Source organism: Triturus cristatus, chromosome 3_1 (genome assembly GCF_964204655.1).
Source record: "Triturus cristatus chromosome 3_1, aTriCri1.1, whole genome shotgun sequence".
In the NCBI taxonomy this organism is placed as follows: Eukaryota; Metazoa; Chordata; class Amphibia; order Caudata; family Salamandridae; genus Triturus; species Triturus cristatus.
Genome location: NC_140583.1, coordinates 33,078,943 through 33,098,607, shown reverse-complemented (window position 1 = coordinate 33,098,607; position 19,665 = coordinate 33,078,943). Strand labels below are relative to the sequence as shown.

Genomic DNA, 19,665 nt, shown 5'->3' with positions numbered 1-19,665 from the left:
CATTGAGTGATTGTGTGAATATATCAACAAAGAAACTATTGGTATAAGTGAACATATTATTGGCATCTGCAATTGTACTACGCCGGCTTCGCTCTGCTCCTTGAGAACCTGAAACGTAATTGGTTATCTTGAAATGCGTGGGCATATTTTGATAAGGAAGAAATTATTTGCAACTAAAAATGTACAACCTAAGATTAAAGAGAAACATAGATGGATTTGAATGTCTTTGGGGTAAAATTCCTACATATCTGTATCCAATTCTGCACTGCAGATAATGGCTGAGTGTTTTGTCCTGGTAACATACAGTATTTAAAAACATCAAACCAATGACTGCTTAATTGTTGAATCCTTAAATTTATAGAGATGGCCCGCAAACGTAAGGACATGGATGATTACGTACAGGAGTATGCAGAAATTGATGCCGTATCCCTTAAAGGGATGGAAATGTTCACCTGCAAGTCATGTCGAACAACTGTTGACATTGAAAACAGGGCAGCAGATAATATCAAAGCCCACCCTGAGGAGTAAATCCCATGAGAGACTTACTTCTCTAGTCGTAAAGAAGGCCCGTACGGAGCAAATGACCATGGAGCAATACACAACTCGTGCACGCCAAAATATTGAAGAGGCTGTGGATATCCCGGACAAGGTTGTGAAAGCTCTGTGTGAAGGTGGTGTTCCACTTCACCAGACGGATGGTCCAATTGGAGAGCTGATTAGGCAGCAGTGCCCAGCAGCAAGGACAATGTGGAAATCCAGGTAAATGTATGAGAAATATCTCCCAGAAGTGTTTGAAGCACAGCTTGGAAACATACGTCAAGCTGTAGCAAATGTCCCCACCTCTAACAATTGACGAAACCACAGAGGTGCATGGTGACCAAGCCATTATAACATTAGTCACATATTACAGTGATGATGAAGAAAATGGTCGACGCTCGGCCTTAGTTGACATCACTGTATCTGAGGAGAGTAATTCTGCTAAAATTGCCTTAATTGTATACAATGTGCTTCAGAAGTTGGGCAAATCATGGTATGACCTTTTTGCAATGTTCTTATTCTGCATCCATATGATAAAGGCAGTAAACGATTTGCACGCTGCTCAGAGGGTTAATTTCATTCATGTAAAAGATCCATGTCATCTTATATATGCTGCTGTTTCCTATGCTCGGTCTCATCCTGAGAACCAGGACATGTATGATTTTGTAATAAAGGCTGGAGCAGTATTTAAGTATGCACAAAACTTAAAACGCATTTATTCTCAAAGAAAAGTAGACGGGGGAATAAGATATCCAAGGGCAGTTGTTGTGATTCGATGGTTCAGCTGGTATGAGGGAGCAGTAAGACTTTTGGAAATATGGCACTACTTCCTTGCTTTTGTAAACAATGAAGAGGCCACTAGTTCCAAGTTGATCACCTAAGAAAACTACTCGGCCCAACAGGGCAAATCACCAAACTTTCTATGTGAAGTTGCATTTCATTGTTAAAACTCTCACTGCTATCATCAACATTCGGAAGAAGCTGGAATCAGAAGAAACACAAGTCCACCAAATATATTCAGCCATAGATGTTGACATGGCTGTGGCATTGGAGTAAGACTATATGCAAGACCCAATAATCGCCAGTCTATTGCAAATGTTTCCACAAAAAAAGCAAATGCTTTAATAAAAGAGATGATTACTTTTAAAGATGCACTGAAAAGCAAATGTGGGATGCTATCCTGGCTTGGAACATATCCGGGAAAATGAGTTTCAGCTCTTTTTGGAAACTGGTTACAATCCTGGATCCATTTAAGAAAGTTTAGTCTAGTCAGGATTTCAATCATTACAAAGATGTATTCATGTTGGTTGGAGCTCCTGATGACATAAAGAATGTTCTTGAAGAAGAATTCAGCTAATATTTAACGCACCGGATTCCACAAAAAGACATCAGTGCAATGACATACTGGCGTTCTCAGAAGCAAGAATGGAAAAACACTCTGTAACCTTTCCTTGAGTCATTTGGCCATTCCAGTATCATCGGCAAATACTGAAAGGGTTTTCAGTGTTCATCATTTCATTAACAAACCAGAAAGAGCCTCAATGTCCTCAAAGTCTCTTCAAATGCACATGTGCTTGTACTTCAACAGCAAAGTTTTCAGATGAATGTATTGTGTTGACCAATAATAACCGAGCGCATGTGTGCATTGTCTATTTAAATAAATGTGGAAAAATACTAGCTGCAGCGTCGTCTTTTGCTAGTGGCAAAACTAAATGTGGAGAAATACAGATAAAATGCCCAAAAAATAAATCTGAAATGGCAAAAAAATAAATATCATAAAACCGCGCCTAATTATAATCATTCCATGTATATAGTGGTGGTTGGCCATAAGTGTCACTCCCAGTCCCTGTGTCAGGATCTGTATGAGGAGAACCCGGAGGTGTAATGTCCACAGGGTCGGAACTTGGTATTAAAGGTTTTGGTGAAGATGGTGACGAGGGCTAGCAGTCATGTCCTTTTTCTTTTTTAAAGGAATTTTATATAATGTGAGCCAGGACTTTTCGTTTTGGAGGATGATGGCATCACAGGTTTTGTTGTAATATGCCCAGTGTCTGGATTAATATAACGTTTCAATTGTTTTGGATCTAGCTTTTCTTGCTTCGATTCCAGAATTGACTGCGGAGACTTATGGGGAGCATCTGTCTGTTTCGGCGCCGAGACGGATTTTTCCTTTTTGTCCCTCGAAACCGATGTTTTAGGCGTCAAAGCTGTGGTATCTTGACTTGAACCCGAGCTGGAAGACTAGACTTTTGCCTTTGGTGACAAGCTGGAGGGCCGGGCATTCGAAGCAGAATCTCAATGGCAGTGGTATCCCGGAAGCCCTTTGTTTAGTGGAAGCCGGTTTTGTGGGAAAAGGGGTTTGGGTACTCACGGCACCTTGACCGGCTGGGACATCGTGGGACTGCAGTTCAATCTCCAGTTCAGAATTAAGAGTCCTGGACGGAGAAGGCCTCTTCTTCAGCTGCGAACGCTTCCATATCTTTCTGTTCAATATCTTCTCTGAAGATATCGGGGGTGTCTTCCGATACTTTGCCGGTGCATTTCTCTTCTCCGAGCCAGATGGTCCCGGAGGGTCTTTTTTTAATTACAACATCTTTTTATTGAAAATACCAGGAGACAAGGGCATTGCAGTAGAGAAACACAATACACTAAACCTCTACAATACACATATAGCAAACTTCAATTTTACATTGCAAGACATTCTCATAACTTGGACTTAAGAAGATAGGTCCGACTCTTCTGTTTGTATCATGGGTGCTTCACATATGTCTCCTCTATAGGCATTCTAGGCGCCCCAAATTGAGGACATCCCCGTGCAGTGTATTCAGTCTTTTACCTGAACATGCACCAGTCAATATTTTGTTTCCATTTTGACAATGTAGGTGGTTTGGCAGACCCCCAGTTTTGTGCAATGTCCCTTTTTGCCACTGTAAGACCCAAGGTCACCCAGGTGTTTTCGGAGGTGGTAAGGTTTGTGGGCTTCCATATGTTGAGGAGGCAACATTTAGCCTCGGGGCGTACATTTTTGTTTAGGGCCGCTCTAAAGGTCCGATGTATCGCTTACCAAAACCGTTGGACATGATAGCATTCCCAAAGGATGTGCATATACATGCCTGTCACTCCGCACCCTCTACGACACTCACTCCCACCGTCTCTCCCCATATGTACCAACTGTGGTCCTGTGATATAAATCCTAGGGAGGATCTTGAGCTGGACCAACCGTAACCGTGCAAAGATACCCACCTCCCGGGGGGACGCTACCGCCTCCCGCCACTCATCCTCATCTATTTCTAGGCCATCTGCCACCCAGTGTTCCCTAAGTTTCTCTAGGGGGCCAGAGGTGTTGTGCAATCGTTTCTTATAGGTAAGGGAGACTGCTTTCTCAGGCAAGTATCCATTCAGGAGCCTATCCTCTAGTGGGGAGGAGTCAGGGAGCGAGGTGCCCTTTGGTATGGCTGCGTAAAGAGCGTGGCGGATCTGCAAGTATTGGAAGAATTCCGTGTCTGCCATTTCATATTGTCGCTGCAATGCCGAAAACGGTACTACCTCTCCCTTGGACCAGAGATCACCTACGCACGATATGCCAATGAGGTCCCATTTATCAAAAGCTTTGGATGACCTCAGCCGACCCAATTGTTCCGAGTCCCATAGAGGGGTGGCAAGAATTAGTCTATCCCTCCAACCCAAACTTTTCTGGGCCAGTGAGAGGTAATTTGGTCTTGGAGGGGGGGGGGTGAAACAATGCTACATTGAAGTTCCCACCCGGCAGGAGCCATCTATCCATGGCGTATCCCGGATCTTGGGGGTGGCGGTATGTGGCTTGATTAATGGCTGCAAGTTGGGCAGCCCAGTAGTATTTCTTGATATCTGGAAGGCTTATGCCACCGTCGTACCAGTTGAGGACTAATTTCTTATGTACTATGCGAGGTCTCCCCTTCCAGATCAGTTCCTGTTGCAAACCCTCTATTTCCCTAAAATTACTGGCTGGCACTGGTTCAGGAGCATTTTGCAATGTGTACAGAAAACGGGGTAGAGACATCATTTTAAATAAAGCTGCCCGTCCAAGGAGAGAGAGGGGCAGCGCGCCCCAAGTGGCAATGTCCCGCCGCAGTCTCTGTAGAGGTGGGCGCAGGTTTCTAGCATAGTGCAGTTTAGGGTCAGGAGTAACAAAGATACCCAGATAACGAAATCCACCGTCTGCGGTCTGTATGGGGCAATCATCAAATAAACGGGGAGGGGCTCCCTTAAGCACATACATTATTGATTTATCTCTATTAATCGAGAAACCGGAGTGTCGCCCGAATACTGCGAAAATATCTAGGACACTCCTGAGCGACCTACGGGGGAGGCCAGAAAAAGAAGTATATCATCATCTGCATATAGCGAGATGCGTTCCTCCCAATCCATTGACCATTTCAGTCCTCGGATAACAGGGTCTTGTCGGATCCAGGTTTCGAGGGACAGAGCAAATAATAATGGTGACAGCGGACACCCTTGTCGGGTACCACGGCTCAGTTCGAAGGCCCCAGAGCGCTTATTGTTCACTACTACCTGTGCCTGTGGTGTCGCTTACAGCAGCCTAATCCAGGACACAAAAGCAGGCCCGAAGCCCAGTTTCTCAAGCACCGCCATGAGATAGGGCCATTCTACGGTATCAAAGGCCATCAAAGCATCTAGGGACAGTATGATGGCGTCTTCTTGGATCGTGGCAGCCCTCCCCAAAACCCCATGTACTCGCCGCAGATTAAGGGCCGTATTTCGCTGAGGCATGAAGCCCAATTGATCAGCATGCACCAAGCTATTTATGACCTTAAGAAGTCTAATTGCCAGTAACTTGGCGAGGATTTTGGGTTCCGCGTTTAGAAGAGAGATGGGTCTGTACGCGGAGCACAGATCCCTAGGTTTGCCTTCTTTATGGATAACTCCCAGAGAGGCCAGGTACTGATCTGGAGGGAGTGTGCCCACCTCTCTACATTCTTCATACATTGCCTTCAAGTGCGGTGAGAGCAGGTCCGGGCATGGCTTATATAATTCGATCGGAGGGTCATTTTTGAGCGAAATGAGTGACGGACATCATAGCCTTTTCCTTGTGCTCGAAAAACAGGCACAGGTAACAGACCTTGTGACGGCCGGATCGTGGATATTTGGAGTGGCATTGAGGGAAGAATTGGAACGGAGTCCGTTTCATCAGCAGATTAGTCTATGATGTTTTTTTTTAGTGGATGTTAATATAAACAGGCTAGGCCTCCAGGCCGCGGTAGGAGTTCTTATTCAAACTAGGAACATTTTCAGATTTTCAACATGCTGAGGGTGGGAAACGTGTTCTAAACAATACCGACGAGGGTTCAGTGGGTTGCGCTTCGAAGGGATCCAGACGAACGGTCTTGAACCGGAGCGCCGCTAACCACATCTGAATCTGATAGCATAAAGAAAACATCCTAACAATGGAGTCGATGTCCATGTGCACTATTACTAAAAGGAGAAGTCACCTTACCTTGTGACTGGAAAAGACTTCTCCGCAGAAAAACAACTTGCAAAGATCCGGATGCAACACTAGATAGGAGTATGCAAGGCATGTGCATCTACAGCACACATGCCTCGAACATTTATATCCTAAAAAAGGATGTGAGGTATGGGTAAAAACCCATGCAAGTTACTTACCTGCATGGTCAAGAATGCGTGGTAAAGGTCATGTGGGTAAACGTTGCATACCATCCAGGTCAGCTCCAATGAAAGAAAGCCTTTGCAAAGGAGTAGGTGAAAATTTGGCTTGCTGATCCTGAACCCCAACGATGTCCAGACGTTCACTGCCTGGAGAACGGCCAGTCATCAAGGTAGGGTAAATTTGGTATTACCGACCTCCAAAGATGGACAGCGACCGCCATCACATTCTTGAACACCTGGGGACGCTGATGTGATCGTAGTGAAGCACGACCAGCTGAAAATGCACTGGGCATACTTTGAACAGGACAGGTATATGAAAATATGGCTCCATTGGAAAGTAACATTTGCACCTATTGCAACAGAATGAGAATGTGTTCACCACAGATTCGCTCTGATGCAGGGCAAGGGTTGCCACAGCCATGCAGATTGATTTAAAGGACCCATCTTCTGGATGCAATGGATCCCCCCTCTGGAAGAAAGTGCTGGATCCAGCCTCACACAGGGAGGTTTTGTGCCACATATAACAAGTTGTTGGCTGTTGCCGCAGGGCAAGGGGACTGGTAGGACTGATGCCCTTATAGTCCTGCACACTGCCTGCCAGATCAATGTCCTGTGCTGTGAATGCAGCAGCATCTGGGGAGACTGATGTTGCCTACACACCAGATCACTAGAATAGATTTGGACTGTCCTAAACTGGTGAGGAACCTGTTTGGCAGGGGTCAAAAGACCCAAGAAGTGTGCATTGGCTCTAGTCTGTTTGAAACATTCCACAGCAGAACCCACTTTCCACCGAACAGGCTTGAGCCATCAAAAGGCATATCCATGAGAGAGACCTGTGCTTCTACCAAACTGCCATTTCCAGACTATCAGTAGTATCTACGTAAGCATGAATCACATATTTGGCTAGATTGACGATCCTGAATGATTTGAGCCAGTGGGACCCCAAGGTTTTTCTGAAGCTCTGCCAAGATCTCGTTGGCCACGTCCCAGAGGGCATGCATATATTGGCCTAATACACAGACTACATTGCATCTCAATACTAGGCTTGCTTGCCTAACGCATCAATCCTTTTAGACTCTATACCGGGCTGGGGGAGAAGGGGTTTGGGAATGAACTGGGGTTCATTTTGCTGGTTGAAGCCTCAAAGGCAATTCTCTCTGGAGTAGGATGCTTAGTGAGAACATCAGGGTCACTGGGCACCAGTCTGAGATGTCTAGCCCCCTGCCTACTCACAAGAGGGAAAGAACAGGGCTGGGGTGAATGTTTGACATTGTTCAGCCTTCTGTCCATCAATTGTTCTTTCTGCATTTGCTTTAGGCCACATCCCATTGGGTTTTGACCTTTGCCACTCATGCTGCCTGAAAAGGACGGTCTTACTGGTCATGTCTTTTGTCACTGAAGCACACATGTAGTGTCCTGTACGCTGTCCTGAGTAGGACGGTTGCAGTGTTTGCAGTCTTCTACTGGTACTGTGAGGTCCTTCTAAAAGAAACCACCTGCCTGTAAGGCTCCCATGGCCCTCACTGGGTTAGTAACTTTCTTCAGTTGCTCTAGTGAGTCATCTACTGTTATTCCAAACTGTTACCCAAGTGACCGAATGTTCCCAGTTTTTTTTTGTGGCATTAACAACTCACCAGTCGAGATGAATGGCGAACCAGCAACATTATAAAACCCTTATCCACTACCGAAATGATTTATGGTAAAACGTGCATACACTTTCACTTCGTGGAGTTCCACACAGAGAGGTTACAGCCTCAGATCAGCTAACAGTATTTAAAGTACACCACTGAATACATTATATAAACTGATATCCAGGCACTGCAACAAGTCAGAAAAGACTCATATTTGACAAAATTATTAAGCTCACTTGAAGACTCTTCATTTTACACACAGGTGCTACTATTTTCAAGTTAATGAAAGTATGTGAGGAAACTTCCATATCCGGCATGAGTAAGCATTACACATCGGAGAATTTGGGCGTCAAAACACATCCCTAAAAAGCAACGTCCAAGTTATATGCCAAGCTAACCACACTACAAAATGACTAACCATGTATCCACCCCCACTGGCAAAAGGGTTCGGTCTTTATATGCAAGTCATTTCACATTTTTTGCCCTCACAAAAACATCATGATGTGACAGAACCAATGTAGACAGCAAAACAGTACACCTTATTTGCAGGACATAGAGGAGAAGCAATAAACAAACCATCCCTTCTAGGGGAGCGGTCACAAGGAGAAGGCAAACTGCACACGTCTTACCTGCTTCTCACTTAGAGCTGTGATCTTAGCTTGAAGCTCATGAAGCTGCTTCTTCAAATCGGCATTCTGAGCCCCAAATAAAAAACACACAGGAAGAGAAGGTAAACATTAAATTGTGTTAATATAAAGTGGCAAAGGTTCAACAAGCACTTGTAGCCAGACACAAAGGACCTTTTGGTCCTCTGTAGGTCTGAAACCTACACACACACCACCACCCAGGCAAGGACAAGTCATCACACTACACTAGGGCACAGTTACACCGGTATTATAAGGTACAACCCAGAGACAAGTGACACCAGGCTACTCCAAGACACACAAACCCACGCTAGCCCATAAGCCGCATCAAGTCGGGCATCAGAGCATGCCGGGGTACAGGTATGTTACGCAATCCTAAGTCGCAGCCATGCTAGGCCATCCTAGGACACAAGCATACCAAAATGAGGAGCTTCTGATGGACAATAAACCTGACCTGTTGAGTTGCCTTTCCGGTGATACAAGTTAAAGTAATGACATTTCTGGTGTATAAAATAGTCTTCCTGCAGATTACTCGCTTTCTAAATCTCCTTTCCAAGCTTTAGACTCGTTTGGAAAGTTTTTCCGCAGCACCAGCAGGCGACACCAGGCCGATCCTGCCGTGAGACTCTGGACAGGATACCATTGTGCCCATCAGTGTGTTGGTGTCAGATCCCTATATTGGTCATTGGCCCACCCAGGAATGCAAGGGAAAAGGAGAGCAACTGCTTATGCAGCGCATAATACGTTAGCATAGTTTGTGATCTTAATAGTCAATGGAACAAGGGCAGGAGGTAAGGAATCCTAGGTGGTATTGTATCCAGTAGAAGAAAAATGCCCTTTGTGCATCTGTTCATAGTGTATAGATTTGCATGCTCCACACACTCCTGCGATCTGCTGCGGAATCCGGACGTTTGCAACTAGTTTTTGTTGGAACAAGTTAGTCACAAGAGCTGCTGTGAATCCTCCCACACTCCACAATGCAAGAGAACACTGGCTCCACCTCAGATTCTTTTCCGTTCAGTGGGTGAGCATTATATGCAGGCAAGTATCAAGTGCAAGTATTGTGTGTACTGTGTTATTGTGACGGGTCAAATTAACAGGAAAGGTAATAAGAGTTCTGTAATCGCTGCCTGTTTCCAGGGATGAGGGCTGGTGCAAGCGAACTTACAGTACTACACGATACAAACGGGTGCTTACAGTGTAAGTAACATTCCCATTCGTAGCATGTATTGCAGTGGATACACATTGGAAAGCAATTTTCCCACAAGCAGTTTTTAGTGGGCAGACGATGCAGAGGTTTTGAACACCGTTTGACCAACCATCACCTGTTACCGGCTAGAACACCCACACAGTAGTGTTTAATAAAGCTGTAGTGATAACCAGACGGCAGCTTTACAAATGTTGAATAGTGGGATGTTTCCTAGGAAAACTAAGATGGCCCCTTTTTTGGCACGTGGAATGTCCCCTCGAGGGCAAGGAGAATGAATGCCCATTGGATGCTTTATTTAGAGATGGGGTGTGCATTTAGGGTTTAGCAAAGGTGTAGGAAAGTAGGATCTGCTTCTATGGTTACCCCCACTTTTTGCCTGGTGCTAACCTGTATTTGACTAGTCTGACTGGGATCCTGCTAATCAGGACCCCAGTCTATCTGCTTTCTCCCTAAATTGTAAATCATACCACCCACCCGTAAACGGTGTGGGTGGTATGATTCCAAGCACTGGAAGAGTCCTCCGTTAGGCTCTCAGTATTCCCAGTACCAGCCTTCTTGACCCGGACAGCACAAATGGTTGCTGCCGACCAGAGACTGCTGCTGAGCCAAGCTCGAGCGGGGGAAGGCAGAACAATAGGCTTCCTGTCACAGGGACCTGTGACCACCTCCCAAACAGAATTTAGTGTATTGGGGCAAGGGGAGTGCGCTTGCTGTTGGCTCCTGCTCTGGAGTGAAACTGGACAAAGGACATGGGAGTAACCTTCCCTCTGTCCAGACTCTCCCCTGGGAGGACCCCCTGAATCATCCCAACACTTTCCCTAGGGTACTTAAAGGCTTACCTGGGTGTAGGTCCCTAGATTCATCATGGGATAATATTCAGACCAGAAACCACTTCTACTGTCTGGGCACTCTGGACTTCGTTTGGGCTCGACTTAGTCTCCCTTCCAGTCTGCTGCATCGTCTGTGCACCATACAGGAACCTTTCAAGGCCTGTGGGCATCAAAAACACCTGAAGGAATCTCTCTTGGAATGAAGGAGTCATTGCCCTGCATTCGCAGGCACTGCAACTAAGTCGACTGATCTGCTTATCCCGAGGTCCTCCGGACTCCGAAAGGTTCCACAACACAGGTGGTGGTTTTCCACAGCTCCCGAGGACTGTCCTGCCCTGCCCTCTCACCAAGTTTTAGGCCAGTATCCCTCATGGGGCTTACAATAACCAAAGCCCTGTGCAACGCATCAAATTGAAGTTGCAAAGGTTTGTTGGCTTCCTTCCAAGAAGATCTTCGGGCTCCACATAGCCCCCACCTTGAGCATCTCCAGTGACCAGAATTTTCATCCACACAGCATTGTTGTGCCTCGCGGCCCGCATCTTTTGGTGAGCTGCTTGAGGTCCTTTCTCGACTCTAGTGCCTCCGGTCACATTTGTTTCTTTTGGGATCCCCTAATTGCTAGGGCACTGCCCCGATTCTCCTTTTGGCGAGTCCCATGGACCTTGCTGGTCCTGACGTTGCTCCTTCTTCCAATCCTGCATTGGTTGCATTTGCCAATGCTTGTTGGTGCTCCCACCGGACACTGACCCCTCAGCATTCGACATCCTTCTGGGACAGCTCATGTACAGCTCCTGGTCCTCCTCAGCGTCACCTGGACCTCACAGCTGCAGAGTCAAGGTAATCGTCATCTATCCTGCAACACCAAACATCGGAGGGCATTCGACTTCCAAGGCTCCTGGTCACTCCTGAGTGACAGACTCGTTCCACTCTGCTTGCAGGTACCTCCCATCTAGAATCCACCTTCGGATTCCACCGGACACAGTCTCCTTCATCAACAGCGGCCCTTTACTAAAGTCCTCCATTGGGTTTGACGGCGGTTGCCGACACCACTTCACACGTATGCACCCGGCTTCCCTGGTGTAGGTAACATGGGAAGTAGAGTATCCACGGGTGGGATGGCTCACCAACCTTCTGTCTTCCACGGGGTTTCTTCAGGGTCCACTGGGAAGGGTCCTTAATCTTTCAAAATCCAACTGCGACTTACCTGTAGAGTTGTACGCGGTCGTGTTCCCACACTGCACATGCTCTCAGAGGGGTCCCTATCTACTCACCTTGGATGGTTCCTTGGGTCTCCAGCACTTCTACATCCTCTCGACATTGTCTTGACCAAAGTCGTGGTGCTTCTACCACTGTCTTAGTATATAGTTTGATCCTCCCCTGGGGTCCACTGTGTATTACGTGCTATTTACTTTGTTTCTTTGCTAAGGTATTATGTGCATTGTGCATATCTCCGGGTAGGAAATATTTCTACGTGTTCGAGACTATTAAATAATAAATACATCTTTTTATAAATATCTTGTGTGGTTCTTTTTCACTTAATCTATACTAGAAGATTGCATTCTGGTAAAACAAGTTGTTTTACACTCCTTCTGGATTAAGCCTGAAGGCTGTGCTCCACAGCTACCACTTCGAGAGCTTCTAAAGTTGTCTAAGACCTCTTAAATCACCATAAGGTTGTCTGGGCTGGTACAAGGTGCCCACTTACATTAGTGAACATCATATACCAGGCTAGCTTCTCACAAAAGGTTACAAAAAGTTGGTCAGTTTATGAAAGGACCTGGTTCTGTCGATATAATACAAGAGTGCCCTTTTAACATCTAGAATGCATAAGCACCTTTCTGCTACAGAGTGCGGTTGTTGAAAGAAGACAAGCAGCTCAATGGTTTGAATAATGTGGGAAGGTGAGTCTACCAGGAGCGGAATTTGGGGATTGGTACAGAGGACCACTCTGCGCTTGTGGACCTGGATGGACGGTTCCTGTGCTATTAGAGCTCACTAATACACCTTATCAAGGTTATTCTTATTAGGAAACCTACCTTCCACGACAGAAAAGCAGGTGATAGGAGTGTAGGGGATCAAAAAGTGAACCCATGAGCCGTTTGAGGACTATCTTGAGTTTCTATACATGGACAGGAAGCGTTATAAGAGCTACCACTCTCTTAAGTCTCTCCATAAAGGGCAAGAGAAACAGATACTTCCTATTTTGCATATCTCCTGCAACTGAGGTGAGGTGTAAGCATACGCCAGACCTGGCTTTTGTAAGTATAAAAAGTAGAAAGTAATTTCTTGTACAGAAAAGGTTTTGCCATCAGATGCATAGTGGCAATTGTTTTCTACTTGGCCATGTATGGGTGGTGGGTTTACACGCCTCATGCAGTATAAGCATGCACTTTTCTGGGAGGCTGAGATAACTAAACTCAAGGACCATGGGTGGCAACTAGTTAGGTGGAGATGCCTGGGGTGTGGGCATTTCAGTTGCCATCGAGGTTGAGTGAGTGTCTGGCCTGAGCAGCAACTTCACGTGCGGGTTCATGGATAGCTCCAGAAGCATGGACTACTAGGGCTGCCGGGTCCAGGTTGGGGCTACCAGTATGGAGGTCATGGACTCTGCCTCATCTTCCTTACCACATATGGGATGAGGGTGGGAGAAGAGGAAAAGCGTAGGTAAATATCCCTGACCAATGCATTCATAGCGCACTGCAGATCGGCTGAGTGTACTTGAAGGCGAAGTCTGGGTATTTTGCATTTTTGGGAGCAGCAGAGATGTCGATGCCCCACTGATGGAAGTAACTGTGCAGGACTTGTGGGTGATGTTCCTCTTTGTGAAGTTGCTGATGTGTGTAGGAAAGTGACCCCATTTACATTTTTGGGAGACTCACTTGCTGGTAATCTGGAACTCTAACACCAGGACATTGCTTTACAGTACCCAGTATGTGTGCCCTGAACCCTAAAACATATCGATATCTGCTTAAATTCCAATTTCCACATTTAACTTTCCTACAAGGCCAGACTATATGGTGCAGAAATACACCCGAGGTATAGAAAGTGAAATGCCACTTGTGGACTGTAGCACCTATGATTTCATAGGAAATCTATTTCATGGAATACCATTAAGGAGAAGGAAAATGCTACTTACCAGTATGCATCTGTTCTTGGCATGTCACACACTAGTGCATAGATCGCTATCTGGTGGTGGGCCTGGATGATTACACTTTGTTATTGTCCTGGAAGAGTCTTTGAATGGTAGATGACTCCTCCTCTGGAGCATAGTGCATCGATGTAGCCGGGGAGGCGGGTGGGCGTGTGTGACTCTGCAGCCCTACATACCAATTACAGATACATACTGGTAAGTAGTATTTTCCGTTCGAGGCATATGGGCTGCAGATCACACACTAATGCATAGATTGCATAGCTCTCCCTTAGCGGCGAGTACCAGTATCTGTTGCAGTGGTTTGAAATAGTGTTTGGAGTACAGCCTGGCCCACACTAGCTTGTTGTTTTGCTTGCACATCTACACAGTAGTGCTTTGTGAATGTTTGCGGTATAGACCATGTAGTTGCTTTGCAGATATCATCTAAGGGAATGTTCCCTAAAAATGCCATAGATGCCCCTATTTTACGGGTGGAATGAGCCCTAGGGGGAACGGATAGAGTGCGATTTGCTTTTTGGTGACACATTTGAATGCATTTAACAATCCATCTTGCAATCCCAGTTTTTGAAATGGGGTTACCTTTGTTGTGGAGTAGAAAAGGACACAAAAAGCTGTTTTGTCTTACGAAATGGCTTTGTCCTATCAATATAATAGAGGAGAGCTTGTTTGCCATCTAATGTATGGAGAGCTCTTTCAGCTACTGATTCAGGTTGGGAGAAGAATACTGGCAACTCAGACCGATTGGGATGGAATGGTGAAATGACTTTTGGAAGGAATTTGGGATTTGTCCTTAAAACCACCTTGTTGTGATGGAGTTGCAAGAATGGTTCTTGAATTGTTAGTGCCTGGATCTCACTCTGAGTGATGTAATAGCTACTAGAAAAGCAAGCTTCCATGAAAGAAATTGTAATTCACACTTATGCAAAGGCTAGAATGGAGAGCCCATGAGCCTGGTGAGAACAATGTTGAGGTTCCATACAGGGAAGGGTGGTACCCTGGGAGGAATTATTCTTTTGAGGCCTTCCATGAAGGCTTTAATGGCAGGAACTTTGAATAATGATAGATGCGGTCTGTTTTGGAGGTAAGCCGCTGTGGCAGCAAGATGTAACCTGATTGAGGAGTATGCTAAAGTGCATTTGTGGAGATGCAGCAGGTAGCATATGATGTTCTGGATGGAAATATCCAGTGGGTTGATGTTATTGGTGCAATATATAACAAAAAATTTCCATTTAGCTGCGTAGCAAGCTCTAGTGGTAGGACATCTAGCTTCTTTGATAACGTTCATGCAATCAGGTGGGAGGTCAGGATATCCGAATTCCAAGACCTCAGAAGCCAAATTGCTAGTTTGAGCTGCATGGATGCATAATCTCTCCATGGTTCTGTATTAACAGATGTGGTGAGAGTTCCAGTTTTTGATGTGGTACCACTGAAAGCTTCAGTAGTGTGGTGTACCACGGTTGCCTTGCCCATGTTGGTGCAATTAAGATCAGTGTGAGGGAGTGTTGCTGCAGCTTGCGCACCACTAACGGAATGAGTGGGAGAGATGGAAAAGCGTATGCAAATTTGCCTGACCAACTCATCCATATTGCATTGCCTTTGGACAATGGTTGTGGATACTTGGCGGCGAAGCTTGGGCATTTGGAGTTTAGGTGTGTGGCGAACAGATCTATTTGTGGCTGTCCCCATACTTGAAAGAAAGGTTGAAGAACTTGCGGATGAAGTTTCCACTTGTGTATCTGTTGGCTCTGACGACTTAACAGATCCGCAATCCGATTTTGAACTCCTGGTAGATGTTCTGCTAGTAGGTAGATGTTTTGAGGAATGGCCCACCTCCATATGATCTGCGCCAGCCGGGACAGCTGTAAGGAGAGTGTTCCTCCCTGTTTTTGGATGTAATACATGGCTGTCATATTGTCTGTTCAGACTAAGAGTCTTGCCTGATAGGTAATTTTGAAAGGATTTTAGAGCTAGAAAAATGGCTAGAACTCCAGATGGTTTATGTGGAGTAGCTTTTGTTGCGATGTCCACCTGCCTTGAACTGTGTGCTCCGACAGATGAGCTCCCCAGCCGAGGAGGGATGCGTCTGTGGTTAGCACCACCTGTGGAACTGGCTCGAGGAATGGCCGTCCTTTGGAAAGGTTTTTGGTGTTTCACCACTGCAGAGAGCAATGTGTCCGGCCGTCCACCACCACCACCACCAGATCTGTTAGTTGACCTTGAGCCTGGTTCCACTGGCTTGCTAAGCACTCTTGTAGGGGACGCATCTGGAGTCTTGCGTGCGGTACTACGAAAATGCAAGAGGCCATCATTCCAATTAGTTGCATGAACACTCGAGCTGGTAGTGAGTGTTGACATTTTTGAACAAGAGCTTGCATGGCCTGTATTCTTATTGGGTTGGTGGATGCAAGCCCTTTGGAGGCGTCTATTGTGGCATCTAGATACTGTTGAGACCGGGATGGTTGGAGGTGCGACTTTGTTTTGTTTATAGTGAATCCGAGTTTGTGTAAGAGGTGAATGGTCTTGTGTGTGTGCTGGACGCATTATTGGTATGACTTGGCTTTTATTAACCAGTCATCCAGATATGGAAAGACCTGGATGTTTTCCCTTCTCAAGTGTGCTGCTACTACCGCAAGACATTTTGTGAAGACTCGGGGTGCTGTAGTGACTCCGAAGGGGAGGACTTTGAATTGGTAATGCTGACCGTCCACTACAAACCGAAGGTACTTTCTGTGAGCTTGGTGAATGGGAATGTGAAAGTAGGCGTCCTTGAGATCTAGGGTAGCAAGGAAGTCGCCTTGTTTTAGCAGAGGAAGGACCTGCTGTAATGTGACCATAAGGAAGTGATTTGACTGTATGTAAAGGTTCAGTATAGGTCTGTCTTTTTTGGGAATAAGGAAATACAGTGAGTAAACCCCTGTGTTCTGCTGGTGTAGTGGATCTGGTTCTATTGCTTGTTTGTGCAGTAGAGCAACAACCTCCTGTTTTAGGAGTGTGAGGTGCTCTTGTGACATGGGACGCTGTTTGGGTGGTATTGTTGGAGGAGTGGAAGTGAGCTCCAGGCAATAACCTGAGTTAATTATTTGTCTCACCCACATGTCTGTTGTGATGGAGTTCCAGACAGGTAGGAACTGTTGTAATCTCCCCCCCGACAGGAGTGGAATAGTCTGGGGGGGAAGGGAGGGAAGTCACTGCTTGGGGGCGGAGGCAGTACGGGTGGCGTTACCTCGCCTCTTCCTTTAGTATTGTTGTCTCTGTATCCTACTCTGTAAAAAGCTCTATTGGGCGAGGATTGGGTGGGAGTTTTGTAAGAAGAGGATGCAGTGTTGGTAGGAAAAGTTGTTGAGTCGCCCCTATATGAGCGACGAAAGGACGCTCTGGGAGTTTGATTTTGTACAGCTCCCATGGATTTTGCGAAGTCAGTGTCCTTTTTCATTTTTTCAAGAGAAGTATCAACTGAGGAGCCAAACAGATGCTGTTGGTCAAAAGGTTGATTGAGAATACTTGTTTGTACTTCTGGTTTAAAACCAGAAATACGCAGCCAGGCATGCCTGCGTAAAAGTATGCCAGTATTTATTGCTCTTGAGGCTGTGTCAACAGCACCTAGAGCGCAACGAATGGAAGTATCAGTAATGACCTTCCCTTCTTGTATTATATCAGTAGCCCTGGTCTTGTATTTGTCTGGTAGAAGTTGTATAAGGGTTTCAAGCTCATCGCAGTGAGCCCTATCGTATCTCGCCAACAGAGCCTGGGTGTTGGCAATTCTCCAGACATTGGCTGCTTGAGGTTTCATGCGTTTCCCTGAAGCATCTAAGAGTTTGGATTCTTTATCAGGGGGTGGAGCGTCCCCTGTTTGAGAATTTGGTATTTTCCGTGCGTTGGAAACCAATAAAGAGTCTAATGGTAGATGGCCCTTGATATAGGCTGTGTCAGATGGAACGGCTTTGTATTTTTTCTCCAACCTGGGGTTAATTCCCCTGGCTCTGACGGGGTCTTTAAATAGGTCTGGTGCGTTCTTTGTAACCCCTTTAAGCATTGGTAAGATGGTTGTGGTCTTATGAGAGGGTAATAGTGTGTCCATAAGGAAGTCGTCATCCACTGGATCTGTATAGAGATCGACCAAATGAAAGGCTGCTGCTCTGTGAATGAGTTGTGTAAACCCTATGGTGTCATCTGGAGGAGATGGCCTAGAGGGTTATACGTCATCTTGGGGTAGATCTGGGCCATCTGGTGCATTGTAGTCTTCCCAAGGATCATCTGATGGGCCAGGAATATCGTCTGGGTCCTCTAAGGGTTGCTCATCTTCTATTCCCTCAGAAATATCATCGTCATCAGGGTTATGTGGGCTGACTGGTGAGTGTGTGAGGGAAATATAAGGATCTGGTTAAGGTACCCTTATGGGAGAAGTTTGAGCATGTTTTTTGAGTGGAACTGAAGGTGTGGGAGGAGGTTCCAGTTTTTGTTTATAAGGTACAGTGATTATATGTCCAGTCTTTGGATGGATATGAAGAGTCTTTTGTTTTGGGTCTGGGCGGAAATGCTCTTCTATGGAAGGATCCTTGTTTGGAGCCGGTTTGTCCTGTTTGGGATCGAGCTGTTTGTTTGGTTTACCGCTGTCCGGTACAGTCTTAGGAGCGGAATGAGGTTTGGGTTCCTAAGACTTGTGGTCAGAAGCTTTATTCGGCTCAAATTATTTCTTCGGATCGGAGAATTTTCGGATCCAGAGTTGTTGGTTCCGAAGCTTTTTTCGGGATGACAGTTGTAGGTGTCGAAGTGTGCTTAGATGTCGAAGTTGGCTTCGGTGCCGAGCTTGGCTTTGGTTCGACTGTCTTAGGTGCCGAAGTTTGTTTTGGTGCCGGACTTGGCTTCAGTTCGGCTGTCTTAAGTGCGGAAGTTTGTTTCGGTGTCAGGCTGGACTTTTGTTCGACAATTTTGGGTACCGAAGTTTTCTTCGGTGCTGAAGTCTGTATCGGTTTCACTTTCGGTTTGAGAACTGTTTGTTTATCGGGGTTGACTGAAGGCTGAGTCGAGCCCGAGTCGCGTAGAGGCTTTTTGGAAGTCTTCGTCGCCGGGCCCGAAGGCGGGGCATCGTAAGTTTGTGATCGGTGTGCACCTGGGCCCGGAGGTGGAGGTGGAACCAAAGCCTCACCCGGTGTGGGGGTAGGAAGAGGGTCGTCTGTACTTACGACCGGCTGACCAGCTGGAAGGGGATCGTCAGCTTCTGCCTGCTCGTCGGCTCCGGAAGCTGAATCCTCTGCTTCGGAAATGACTTCTTCCTGCTGCTGTTCTTTTTCAGACTCCGGTTAGACTGGAGTCTCCTGGACGAGGGTGTCTGGTGCCGATGAAGACGATTGTGCCATGACTCTCCGAGCTCGACGGTCCGTTATTGTCTTTTTGGACCGAAACGAAGCACAGGCCTGGCAATCTCGGCTCTCGTGCTCTGGGGACAATGTGGGGGAATTTGTGTCCACATCGAGGGCACTTTTTGAATGGTGTTCTTTCCATGAGCCGAAGGCCTGTTGGCGCAGTTGGGCCAGACGGTCCACGACGAGCACCAGAATCGAAAAGAGCAGGTTGTTCGAGACGCGTGTAGAAGGAAGTCTCAATCGAAAACAATACCGACGGTAGGGATCAGTGAATGCGCATTGAAAAGAGATCGGTAACGAAACCAAGCGGGAGCGACATACACATCCGAGCCCGATGGCGAAAAAAAAAACAATCTGAAGATGGAGTCGATGCCCATGCACACTATGCTCCAGAGGAGGAGTCATCTACCATACAAAGACTCTTCCAGGACAACAACAAAGTGTAATCATACGGGCCCACCACCAGATGGCGATCTATGCACTAGTGTGTGATCTGTAGCCCATATGCCGCGAACACCATTTTACCTAAACTGTTTGATGGAAATGTACAGGATGACTGGATTGCATTTACATTTCATAGCAACAAATTCACAGAATGATTTTTAGAATTGGCTTTTGCATGATTTCATAAGGTG

The 19,665-nt window shown here is 46.2% G+C and overlaps 1 protein-coding gene across 6 annotated transcripts in view; it reads right to left on the bottom strand.

Annotated features, from left to right (window-relative positions):
* PHF21A (PHD finger protein 21A) overlaps window positions 1-19,665 on the bottom strand; it is a 737,785-nt gene that overhangs the window by 520,337 nt on the left and 197,783 nt on the right. For all 6 annotated transcript variants that reach the window (XM_085646699.1, XM_085646701.1, XM_085646696.1 and 3 more), the window contains one exon: window positions 8,462-8,527. In XM_085646699.1, the coding sequence (XP_085502825.1) occupies window positions 8,462-8,527 (66 nt within the window). The remainder of the gene's footprint in view (window positions 1-8,461; window positions 8,528-19,665) is intronic.